General features: G+C 36.2%; 1 protein-coding gene across 2 annotated transcripts in view; it reads left to right on the top strand.

The window, feature by feature from the left end:
* LRRIQ1 (leucine rich repeats and IQ motif containing 1) overlaps positions 1-13,835 on the top strand; it is a 208,903-nt gene that overhangs the window by 82,182 nt on the left and 112,886 nt on the right. For both annotated transcript variants that reach the window (XM_040234476.1, XM_040234475.1), the window contains one exon: positions 1,330-1,423. In XM_040234476.1, the coding sequence (XP_040090410.1) occupies positions 1,330-1,423 (94 nt within the window). The remainder of the gene's footprint in view (positions 1-1,329; positions 1,424-13,835) is intronic.

Raw genomic sequence — 13,835 nt, 5'->3', positions numbered from 1 at the left:
GCTTTCAACATTGATTGACTTTGGTGTCTTTGTCAAAAAATTGATTTCTATTTGGTCCACCTTGATCTACCTTTTAACTGTTTTTCTCTTAATGCTACATCATATTTTCCTGTTTCTTTTTAATGTCCAATACTTTGTAACTGTATGCTGAGCATTGTTCATACTACAGTTTACTGAGTCCAGCTATTGTTATCTTTCTTTTAAAGTGTAGTAAATGTAATTCTAGAAGGCAGTTAAGGTATTGATGGATAATTGTGTTTCTGTCAACCTTAATTTCATTCTCTCCTCCAGCAAATCATTTTAATTTTCAACTCTCAGTGCATTCCTCTAACCTTGGGCATTGTCATCACTCCTAATACATGGTCTTTCTGGATTTTAGCTGAGTCTCTGAGATGCTGTATTCAGTTAAGTCTTATCTGATGGGGCTAAAATTCCAGTGTCTTTCCCTGCTGCATGAACTATATTGTCATCACTCAGCCCTTAGCCTAAGAGCAGGTTAACTTTGCTAGGTGTTTCAGAATGTTGCCCTGTCTAGCACTCGTCCAAGGAGCTGTGGTAAACCCTTACATATACTTTTCCCCCAATTCTCTTCCTACCAACATGTACACACTCAGCTTCTTCTCAGTACTTTTCAACGTAAATTCCAGCCTCATGTCTAAACTTGGCCTCATGACTCAGTAAAACAGCCTCTTTGCTTGATTTCCAATTTCTTGCTCTAAAGTGGTTAAATACTTTTAGGCCAAAAAAAAGAAATAAATTGTGATAGTTAGCTCACCATGTATGTTTACTGTTTTCTCCCAAGTCAGGCTTAAAAACAGGTGCTTCATGTTTATTGTCCAGTTTTATGATTGTTTTCTGTGGGAGAGCAATTCCAGTATAAATTACTCTTAATGTACCCTGGATTGCTGGATTGACCTACTGTTTTTACTTTTGAAAGTATAAATGTAATTCTGTTTAGGCAAATGTTCAATTTTTACCACTATCAGATTACTTTTATTTTACTTTTTTATATGTTGTGTTAACGATCTGGCAAAGCTTGCTCTAAGCTGTGTACATGCTCGTTTAATTCTCACTCTATGAGATAGATATAAACCTGAATTTCCAAGCAACTGTATGATTTGCATAAATTCACACAGCTGCTAAATGGTAGAAATAATGTATTATGATAGCAGAGTCTGTTCTTAATATGATCTTTTAAAAACATATTCTGTAGAATAAATAATTTTTGTGCTTTTCTTTAACAGTCAAACATAAAGTGGTCATTTATGTATAACTATTTTTCTTTATCTGTAATGCCTCATAATAATTTTTATTGTTTATTTTCTATAGATCTTACAAGTGCCATAAAGTGGTTTGATGCATGCTTTTCTCTCCATGAATTGTCTCTTACTGGAAACCCACTTCTTCAAGAACTAAACTGGAGGTAAATAAATATCGTTGCACCCTATGTATGTACTTTATTATAATTGCAGAGAACACAGTTTGATGAAAATTGTTCTGTGTATATTATTAATAATTCCCTGGGAAAAGTGAATAAAGAATAATTCAAAAGTTATTCTAAATAGAATAATTTTATAAAAGTAGTTTAAAAAATACCTTCTGCCTAAAACAAATTTTTTGTACATGTAAGAACTAATGCAAATTTGAAATGATAATTCTGATCCATACCACTGATTATATGACAATTTTAGTATGATGTTGACTTAGGTTTCTGTTTATAGAAAATACATTTTTGGGGAATTGCTTTTTGAGTCATCTATATCCTGTAGCTTGCCATTTAAAATTATTTCCTTTCTGGTAATGATTTGATTTTATTTAATTTCTGAAAAGAGAAAGTTGCTGTCTGTTAAAGTATGTATTATAAGCATGTATGAATTCAGGCCTCTGTTTGGAATACTGCAGTAAGTACCTAGATGTAAATGAAAAAATATTTGTATTTGTAATTTTTTTAATATTTGTAATTTTTAAAATGAATTTTCTTTTTAAAAAAGTTCTCTAATCTGAAATTCTCAAATTATGCTAGCATCATTTTCCCCAAGATAGCCAACATCTTTTTTATAATCAGGTTTTTTGAATTAATTTACATATAATAAAATTTATCAGTTTTATTTATGAATATGAATATTGTATAGAAATCATCACAATCGTTTTTATCACCTTGAAAAATTACCTTATTCCTCTTGGTGGTTAGTCCCCTCTTCAAGTATTTCATAACCCTATCTCTCTCTAATTTACTGGTCTTTTAAGAGCTCTTCCCATAAATTGTGATGCTGTAGCATGATGCTGTGGAGAAGGCAATGGCACCCCAACTCCAGTACTCTTGCCTGGCAAATCTCATGGACAGAGGAGCCTGGTGGGCTGCAGTCCATGGGGTCGCTAAGAGTCAGACATGACTGAGCGACTTCCCTTTCACTTTTTACTTTCATGCATTGGAGAAGGAAATGGCAACCCACTCCAGTGTTCTTGCCTGGAGAATCCCAGGGACGGGGGAGCCTGGTGGGGGTCGCACAGAGTCAGACACGACTGAAGTGACTTAGCAGCAGCAGCATGATGCTGAGTATCAGTAGCCTGAATGATAGTGCTTTTTTCTTCTTTTTGACTTGTGCAGGGCCTCCACCTCCTTTGGATCCAGGCATCTTTTCTGGATCTTGGCTTCCTTAGATACCTGCTTTCCTTTGACTCCAAATCAGAGATAGTGCGTTGAGCATAGCACCTGTACCTAAAGGCTGCCTAACACTCTGAGGAAAGCTTGCCAATTATCTTCATGTCCATGCACCCCAAAAGCAGAAAACAACAAAATCAATAATGTGCTAATTTGTTGCTATAAAGACTGGTGATGATTTAGTCGCTAAGTCATGTCCTACTCTTGCGACCCCATGGACTGTAGCCTGCCAGGCTCCTCTGTCCATAGGATTTTCCAGGCAAGAGTACTAGAGTGGGCTGACATTTCCTTCTTCAATTACAAGGATTAGTTGTACATAAATAGATTTGTAATGAGAGTAAGTAGGTTATTCAAAAGCATGTATAATCATTGTAGGACTGATTTAAGAACTACAAAATACCCAAAGTAGAATTTCTGTAATATCTAATGGGGTTTCAGTTTTGTTTTGTTTTTAATGACTATTTGCAAGCTATCACTGTTAAATTCACACACATCAGATTAATCTGAAAAACCATGTTATTCTTGGTTATGGTAGGACTCCTGTTATGATTTGCAACAAGTGATGTAATCTCTGCCTGGGTTTTAGTTTGTAAAATAAATGCTAATATTAACCTACCTCAAAACTTGTTGAGGATCTGTGAAATACTGAGTGAATGCCCCAAATAAAATATTGTTATCTTTTTATTAAAAAAATGTGTCTCCACTGTCTTATGGCTTTCACTGTTTCTAAGGAGAAGTCTGTGGGCATTCTTGTCTTCATTCCTCTGTCTCTGGGTACTTTTAAGATTTTATCAGTGGTTTTCAGCAATTTGATTATAATGTGCTTTGATGTGGTTTTAGATAGATTTACTCTCCTTAGGATTTTTTCCTTGTTTATTTGCTTAGCGTTTTTCTAATGCTGTAGAGTTGTTTTACCATGTTGTGTTAGTTTCAGATGCACAGCAACATGATTCAATTATTTGTGTGTGTGTATTCTTTTCAGAATTTTTCTCTTATGGGTTATTATAAGATATTAAATATAGTTCCCTATGTTATGCAGTAGGTCCTTATTATTGATCTTATATATAGTAGTATACATCTGTGTTCTTGCCTGGAGAATCCCAGGGGCGGGGGAGCCTGGTGGGCTGCCGTCTATGGGGTCACACAGAGTCGGACATGACTGAAGTGACTTAGCAGCAGCAGCAGCAGCAGCAGTATATATCTGCTAATTTTGTTGTTGTTATTCAGTCACTAAGTCGTGTCTGACTTTTTTGCAACCCCATGAACTACAGCCTGCCAGGCCCCTCTGTCCATGGGATTTCCCAGGCAAGAATACTGGAGTGGGTTGCCATTTCCTTCTCCAGGGGATCTTCCTGACCCAGAGATCAAACCTGGGTCTCTTTCGTCTCCTGCATTGGTGGGCAGATTCTTTACCACTGAGCCACCAGGGAAGCCAGCTCCCAGTGTACCCCTCTTGCCTGCCTTTATTCTTTGGTAACCATAAGTTTATCTTCTAAGTCTGTGAGTCTATTTCTGTATTGTAAATCACTTTTTTGATTCCACATATAAGTGATATAACATGATATTTGTCTTTGTCTGACATACCTCACTTAATATGATAATTTTTAGTCCATCCATGTTGCAATTCTGCTTAGAATTTATTGAACCTCTTGGATCTTGGATATAGTAGATTCATAGTTTCCATAAAATTGTGAAAAATTTTGGCCATTATTTTTAAGTATTTTTTTCTGCTTCCTTCTATCTTCTCCTACGAGAACTCCAACTTCACCCATATTAGACCACTTGATGTATCCTTGAAGTCACTATTGCTTTGTTCTTATGTTTATTGTTTTTGTTTTCTGCCTATATTTCAGTCTTACTAGTTATTGCTGTGGCTTCAAATCCCCTGATATTTTCTTCTTGTGTAACTGCTCTGCAGTTAATCCCATCTAAACTGTTTTTCAGTTCAGATTAGATGTAGATTTCATTTCTACAAATTTATTTTTTTTAACATTTACAGTTTCTCTCTTAATCACGTTCATATATTCTTGAATCATCTTGAACATATGGATAATATTTATAATAGCTGTTTTAACCTCTTTATATGTTAATTTCATCATCTCCCTCATTTTGAGGTCTGCTGCTGCTGCTGCTGCTAAGTCACTTCAGTCATGTCCGACTCTATGCGACCCCATAGATGGCAGCCCGCCAGGCTCCGCCGTCCCTGGGATTCTCCAGGCAAGAACACTGGAGTGGGTTGCCATTTCCTTCTCCAATGCATGAAAGTGAAAAGTCAAAGTAAAGTCGCTCAGTCGTGTCTGACTCGTAGCGACCCCATGGACTGTAGCCTACCAGGTTCCTCTGTCCATGGGATTTTCCAGGCAAGAGTACTGGAGTGGGGTGCCATTGCCTTCTCCGATTTTGAGGTCTATTTTTATTAATTCTTTTTTCTGATTCTGATTTTCCTACTTCTTGCATGCCCAGACAATTTTGGTTATATTCTGAACATTTAAATTTTTCTACTTGTTGATTCCTTAATTTTCATTTTTTCCTTTATATAATATATGTTGATATTTTGCTTCTGACATGTACCATCTGTTTAATATGTTTCTTGGAATTAGTGAGATGATTTCAAAACTTCCTTTTAAGTTCCGTTAGGGAAATCTCAAAGAAATCTTTATTTAGACTAGTACTAATTTAGCCCAACTACTATGCCTCCAGCTTTCTTAGTATTCTGCCTAATGTCTCTTCTATGTATCCTTTTGACTTTGGCTGATGAGAATTATTCCTATCCTCCTGTGGGTTCCTATAATATTTGCTACCATTTGCTTCCCACTTGTTATTTCCCTTGGCTCCAAGTGATTTTTCTCTTACATATCTCAGACTCATTTACAGTTCTAGGTGAATTACATCCTAGTATACTGAGAAACTTTGCATATGCAATTTGGAATTTTCTAGTACTGATGATGTTTATAGCCTGAACTCCTATCTCTTTTTAAGTCCAGAAGCATGCATTTGTTAAATGATTTAACATGAATTATTATAAATTTGACATTTGTATCATATCAGGACATGGGTATATCAAGGCAGAACAAGCCAAAGTGGACTGGTCTTGTAGCCTAATTTAGCAAGGTGGATTTGGCAACATGCTAAGTGTAGGGAAAGACAAACATGTACTAAAATTCAGGTAGGAAAAACTATTTCAAAATCCTAATTTTGAATCAAGTTAGCAAGTCATATCAGTTTGATCAGATAGAGAAATACATTTATGAACAAAATAAAGACAAGGAGAAATGAATAACTGAAAAAAAAAGTGGTGTACATCTGATCCTAGGGTGGAGGCAGTTGACTTTTCGCCCTGATTAGGTTTCCCTGTGATGTATGGCCATAGCCAGAAAGGTCCTTGTTTTTCTAAGTATTTCAGAGGAATATAAGATATCTTACCAAAAAACCAAGGATCTTATTATGTTTACAATCCCTGTACCTGACTTAAGCCACCTGTAGAACAAGATAAGAGTCTAGGGAGTAGTCCCTGTTGTCTCCCTTGTCTAAGATCACTGCAGACCTATGACATTCTCTTTCTAGATATACTGGGTTCTTAAATTTGTCCATTGACCTTTAGTGAAGAAAATAGCAGCTTTTTACACCAAGTCAAACACCTGTGTGATTTGTTGCTTACCGATAACTTATCACAGAAGAGTTATTATATTTTTTCTAGAAAATCTATTTTTCTTTCTTTTTGCTTTAAAACTGAGTTTCCACATAGATTTCTAATGTTACCCTGTTTGTTAGGCAAATCTGGTATGTTCCACATGTTTTAGAATAGAACCTGTCAACCTCTGGCTTAGAAGCATCTGTTTTCAAGTGCGATTTAAGTTGTGTAGCACGGAGGAAAGAGTATAACCCAATGCAGTGGTTCTTAACGCTGTATGCCTCTTCATCATCACCTAGGAGCCTGTTAGATATGCAAAATCTTACACTCTACCCAGATCCACCAAACCAGAAAGTAGCACATGATTCCTAGTAATCTTTTCAAGCCTTTTGGGTGATTCAAGGTGCACTGAAGTTTGGAAATCATTGTGTTTTTAAATAAGGACATCTTCCTGCCCCATGCTTTGTTATCCTGGGAAAGTAACAGCTTTTCTATGTCTGTGAATCTTCACTGGTAAAATGAAGATAATAATTGTACCTATCCTTTGGCATAGCCACTAGATTTGAACGAAATAATACATACATTCCGTTGATAATAATCCCTGGAATGTGGCGAGCGTACAAAAATCTATTATTTACTATTACTAGGCCAACCAGACTGTACATGGGTGCTTATTCAATCACCAAGTATTTAGTGTATGCCTACTACATGTAGTCAGTATCCTAACATGTTGGACATTATAAGGGAAATTCAATGTAAGCCATGATTTCAAGTCCATTTTTATAATCTTGTTAGAGATAGAAAATGTATGCAAAAATGATAACCATGAAAGCTAATGATAACAAATACTGATATAGCATTTACTTCGTGCCCAGCACTGTTTTCAATTAATCCTCACAATATGATAATAAAATAGCTACCTAATTTCCCCACTTTATATAAGCAGAAAGGGCTAAGTCACCTACCCAATTTGACACAGCTAGCAAGTTGAAGACCCAGGATTCAAACCTATGCAGTCTAGCACCAAAATCTACTCTTAACTCAAATTTTAGTACCTAATAAACTACAAGTGTCAAATGATTATTGTAGACAGCAGATATGCTTTAGAAATTTGGAAATATCATAATTTAGACCAGGCAAAACTGCCTGCACCTAAGAGGCAAACTTTGAGTTAATCCTCTAATAGTTTGGTAATATTGAAAATCAGAGAGTTGCCTGGCAGTCCTGTGGTTAAGACTCCAAGATTCCACTGCAGGGTGTATGGATTCAGTCTCTGATTGGGGAACTAAGATCCAGCATGCATCACAGTCAGTTCAGTCCAGTCGCTCAGTCATGTCCGACTCTTTGCGACCCCATGGACTGCAACATGCCAGGCTTCCCGGTCCATCACCAACTCCCAGATCCTACATAAAATCATCGCGTTGGTAATGCCATCCAACCATCCCATCCTCCGTCATCCCCTTCTCCTCCTGCCTTCAATCTTTCCCAGCATCAGGGGCTTTTCCAATGAGTCAGTTCTTCACATCAGGTGGTCAGAGTATTGGAGTTTCAGCTTCAGCACCAGTCCTTCCAATGAATATTCAGGACTGATTTACTTTAGAGTTGAGTGGTTGGAATTCCTTGCAGTCCAAGGGATTCTTAAGAGTCTTCTCCAACACCACAGTTCAAAAGCATCAATTCTTTCAGCACTCAGCTTTCTTTATAGTCCAATTCTCACATCTGTACCATCCATGACTACTGGAAAAACCATAGCTTTGACTAGATGGACCTTTGATAGTAAAGTAATGCCTCTGCTTTTTAATATGCTGTCTAGGTTGGTCATAACTTTCCTTCCAAGGAGCAAGTGTCTTTTAATTTCATGGCTGCAGTCACCATCTGCAGTGATTTTGGAGCCCCCCCAAATACTTTCTCACTGTTTCCCCATCTATTTGCCATGAAGTGATGGGACCAGATGCCATGATCTTCGTTTTCTGAATGTTGAGCTTTAAGCCAACTTTTTCACTCTCCTCTTTCACTTTCATCAAGAGGCTTTTTAGTTCCTCTTCACTTTCTGCCAAAAGGGTGGTGTCATCTGCATATCTGAGGTGATTGATATTTCTCCCGGCAATCTTGTTTCCAGCTTGTGCTTCTTCCAGCCCAGCATTTCTCATGATGTACTCTGCACAGAAGTTAAATAAGCAGGGTGACAATATACAGCCTTGACATACTCCTTTCCCAATTTGGAACCAGTCTGTTTTTCCATGTCCGGTTCTAACTGTTGCTTCTTGACCTGCATACAGATTTCTTAGGAGACAGGTCAGGTGGTCTGGTATTCCCATCTCTTGAAGAATTTTCCAGTTTATTGTGATCCACACAGTCTAAGGCTATGGCATAGTCAAAAAAGCAAAAATAGATGTTTTTCTGGAACTCTCTTGCTTTTTAGATGATCCAGCAGGTGTTGGCAATTTGATCTGTGGTTCCTCTGCTTTTTATAAATCCAGCTTGAACATCTGGAAGTTCACAGTTCATGTACTATTGAAGCCTGGCTTGGAGAATTTTGAACATTACTTTGCTAGCCTGTGAGATGAGTGCCATTGTGCAGTAGTTTGAACATTCTTTTGCATTGGCTTTCTTTGGGATTGGAATAACAAATGACCTTTTCCAGTCCTGTGGCCATTGCTGAGTGCTGAGTTTTCCAGATTTGCTGGCATATTGAGTGCAGCACTTTCCCTGCATCAAAATAATAAGTATAGTTAATTTGATTAAAGGATCAAAATAAAAGTAAAAAGCACTTCTGATAGAGGAAATATTCAAAAGAGGAGGAAATATGAAAGATGAAGTTAAGCTCTGTAGAAGACCAATGTGTTCAGGTAAAGTGAATATAGTGAGAAATACCACTGGAAAGAAGGAAGAAATCTAGTACTTAGGCTTACAGTGTGTCAAAGTGGGCTAAGTACTGTACATGTTCCTTCACTTAACAGCAACTGAGTTGGGTTCTGTAATTATCATTCTCATTTTACAGAGTATTTACTGAAGCTTAGATACCTTGTGATTTGCTCAGTTAGGAAGTAAGTGTCAGGGGTGTTATTTGAGTTCTGAAGCCTGGAATTTAAACATTGTGTTCTGCTTTTTCATGTGTTATGTTGTGGCCAGATAGTAAATTTCATGTCTAGGATAAAAAGTCTCTTTTATCCTGAAAACATACACTTGAAACATGTAGTTTTCAAGCCTTGTGAGTAAACTCCTCATGTGCATATCTAGCTCTACCACTTCCTAGCTGTTTGCCTTGCTCAAGTTACTTCATTTTGCTATGTCTCTTTCTTCATCTGTTAAATGGGTATAATAATAGTACCTATCTCTTAAGATAGATTCATTAGGGTAATATAGATTATACCACACAACAGCAAACTTAGAAATCTGTGTGGTTTCATCAACAGAAATTTTGTGTTTGTTGGCATTATGTCTGATGTGAGGTTGGCCTGTCTCTTCTAAGCAGATTCAGAAACTCAGACTGCTTCCGTTTTGTGACTCTGAGTCACAACACTTGACCATAACTTCATTTTTATAGGTAGTAGATTGTGATGGGGGAAAATGACCACCAGAAAAGCAACTGACATTTAACCACTCTGCCCTCAAAAGTGGCAGATATCACTTCTCGCATATTGTATGGCCTGTAACTAATCACCTGGCCAAACTAACTGCAAAGAAACCGGGAAAACATAGGGAGGAACATGAGTTTCAGAGCACAGAAGTCTCTATGAGGAGTAAATATATATGTTACCACATGGTAGCACTTTATAGCCATGCCTAACAGAAAAACATTTGATAATGCTAGGCTTTATTTTTAAGGAGTTATAGAGAAATTTTCAACAGTTATGTGAAAATGAAAACAGTGTTTGGGGAAGCTTGTTTTCAGCAGAAAACTGACAAAAAAATTAAGGAGAAGTAGCCAAATTAAATGAAAATGCTAGCATTAAAAATGGCTAAAATTAAGTAGTAGAAGTGGCCCCAGGTATTGTACAGATCCTTATAGAGTCCTTGGATGACATCCAAATTATTTGTTGAAGGTATACATTACTAAATTTAATTACATTATAATGTGTAAATGTGTAAAAAATACATGTTTCAGCCACTAATTTTTCTATTGAACTTACTCAGTTTTACTTTCATGACTGACAATGTCATCTTCTCAATTGACAATTTATATTATTCTTGATTTTCAGTAATTATCAATATCTGAAGTTCTAAAATTGGAGTCCTCAGACTCCTTGGGGACCATAGTATTTGTGAAATTCTCCAAGTTTCCTGAGAAACTGATCTTAGGAAAAGTTATTATAGGAAATGTCAACTGTTAGTTAACATCAAATCAGACGGTGATCAGAAATTACAAGTATTTAAGGAATGTGTGTGCAGACGTGCAAAGGCCACCTGACTATGTTTCTAGACCTTTTGCCAGCTTGGTGAAGGACTTTGTCTTCTGGAATAGAAGCAGTCAAGGTCCCCATACAGGTGCATTAACTTGCAATCTAGGACTGCTTCTCTTTCATTGTGATTTAGAGCACTAATCCCCAAGTTCGGGTCCTCACTTCTTGAAACCCATATAAAGAATGCAGTTATGTCTGAAGGACTGTTTGACAGGTGATATTATTTATTATAAAGATGTCTAATGGGTTGTTTCTAGAGAGATATTTTTATTTTCCCAAGTAACTATAGAGAATAAGTTATAGAATTGGCATACAATGACAAGCCAAAATGGCAGTTGTGTACATTATTCAGAGCAAGGGGATAATGGTTTTACTCTTAGGTGTTTTACTCTTGGGTGTTAGTTGATCTGGTATCTGTTACCATCTGAACAGCAGCCATGTTGCAAGTTGTAGCAGCTAAAAGCAAACCTATGTCCTGAATAATTTTTTATTTATTTTTTGTTATTTTGTTTGTAGAAAACATCAACACTTATTTAATTGAATAAAATATGCTTGTTGTAAAACCTACTGATATAACCTATTGTAAAACATATATAAAGATAATATTCACATTTTACTGCACTTAGTATATATACTTTATAGTTTTAAAGAAATTAGAGAGATGTTGTGGGGAGCGGGGTGGGAGGGGGGTCCATGTTTGGGAACACATGTACACCTGTGGTGGATTCATGTCAATGTATGGCAAAACCAATACAGAATTGTAAAGTAAAATAAAAAATAAATAAATAAATAATTAGAATAAAAAAAAAGAAATACTGAGAGAAAATAGATTAGTATTTATATGTACAATTATTTACCTATTATATTGTCTATGTTTAAATTAGTCTTTCTGAACTAGAACACTACCAACTTGTAAATTTTACCTATCAAATTTCATATAGATCCAGTTGCCCTAATACAGCTCTCATAATTTTAAGAAGAGATTCATTTATCTAAATAGTTTAAAATCTAGCGATCTATAAAATATGGATTTGTTAATGAAAGGATCAACTCAAACTTTTACTAGTGTGTTCCACTGAACTTTACATAACCCCTTGATACCAACAAAGGGATTAGTTATAGATTTTCCCAATTGGCTTCTTACTTTCATGTCCAGCCAGTGATAACACGAACAAAACTGATGTACTAAAAAATCTCTTTTTAAAACTTAATCCACAGACTCAGTTTGGAATTTCCTTTGGGAATGTGTTTCATTCATGAATGATTAATAGAGCTTCTTAAGTGACAGAATATTCACCAGGAAGTTTTCACTAAATGAAATATTGGTTCCTTGACTAGGAGGAGCCCAGCTGGAAAAACTAAGGCTGAGATCTCACAGTGTCCTTATACTTCATTTCAAACATGAATCAACTTGTTACAGCACTTTCTAATATATTTATCACAGAGTGTTTATAAGGCTGCATTTGAATTTTAAGCCAATCCATGCACTACTAATTTATACAAATCTGACTACTGTTCCTTAAAAAAAGATTCAAGAAAAAAAATTGTTCAAATAAAACATTAGCTCCAATCTGGATATTTATTTTGTAATTCACAGATTTCAAGACACTGTCACACTCTTCAAGATCCCACCAAACTACATGTGTACATCCAAAGGTTCAAAACAGTCTAACTAAAACTGGGAACTATTTTATGTAAAGGTGATGAGTGTAACATCAAAATATTCCAAATATAAAAATTCAAGGTCTGTTGCCCCACATTCTCTAGAATTATTATGTGTAGCTAAAATATTATACTTACTGAGTCTGTATCAGTAACTATTATTATGTCCAAAATATAGCATTTGATGATAAAGCTATCACTTTTCCCCGTGCTGATCTGGCATCAGTTAACATATCAGTAGCCTCCACATGATGACAGTTGCACCACCGAGAAACAGCTCTGCCGTCCTGTGTTATCTCTGAATGGATCTTTCATTACTTTGGTTGTCTGGAACATAAACATTTATTTTATTAAATAAGATATTTGTGGTAAAATATTAATCTGATCCTTAATCAGATAAAACAAATTCTAATTTTTTTTGCCTCTTGGATGGTATTCATTTATTTGGTTAAAATGGCTCTTCATTCCAACCATCAATTATTTATGAATAGAAATAATTGCTCAGAAATATTCAGACATATTTATGAATTATTTCTTTATGTATTTGGTATGTACTATTGAATTTTAGAATTACAGGGATAGTTTTCTAAAAACACCACACCATTTATATAAAGCTAATGGCAATGTTAACCAATGACATACCATTGGAATGTTACTGCCCAGAGACCACAGTGTCTCTTATTTTAGCAAACTCTTCTGATATCATTGATATATAGAGTATAAGTTTCCTTAAGAAAAATGCAAGCTTTTTTTTTTAATTTAAGATAATTTATAATGATTTGGGTTTCAGGTTTTTTTTTTTACTTTAACCTTGACCATCTCTGATTTTAGCATAACATACTGTAGTCTATTTTCTTCCCAATGTAGTGATTTTATTCTTTAAAGTACACAAGAAAGACTGAATTAAAAAAAAAATATATATATATATATATATTTCCCCGAACCTGTCAGTAGAGGTCTATGTGTAGCTGAAGACTCTTCATTGCAAAAAACATCCCAAGCACAGCTGAAGAAATAGTTCAAGGACAAACTTTTCAGAAACACTACCCTGGCGGTTGAAGACCCACATAAAAATCTGCCTTGAATTCTCATCTCAATGAATTTAGAGAGTGACTAAGGCAAAGACTTAGACTTCCCTGATGCTCAGACGGTAAAGCGTCTGCCTACAATGCGGGAGACCCAGGTTCGACCGCTGGGTCAGGAAGATCCCCAGGAGAAGGAAATGACAACCCACTCCAGTATTCTTGCCTGGAAAATCCCATGGGTGGAAGAGCCTGGTAGGCTACAGTCCATGGGGTCGCAAAGAGTCAGACACGACTGAGCAACTTCACTTCGCTTTAAGGCAAAGACAGAAGTGTTAGACCCTGAGGCTCTCATGTGAGCAGCATGAGCATTGCCTTCTTTTTACTGACTCCTCATTCAGCCGTATTGAGACCTGAAAGATGACTGCTCACGAGTGTCTCACAAGTGCCCTGTC

The sequence above is a fragment of the Oryx dammah genome, unplaced genomic scaffold (assembly GCF_014754425.2).
Source record: "Oryx dammah isolate SB20612 unplaced genomic scaffold, SCBI_Odam_1.1 HiC_scaffold_29, whole genome shotgun sequence".
Taxonomy (NCBI): Eukaryota; Metazoa; Chordata; class Mammalia; order Artiodactyla; family Bovidae; genus Oryx; species Oryx dammah.
Note: the sequence above shows the minus strand (reverse complement) of the source record. Positions and strands in the feature narration are given on the sequence as shown.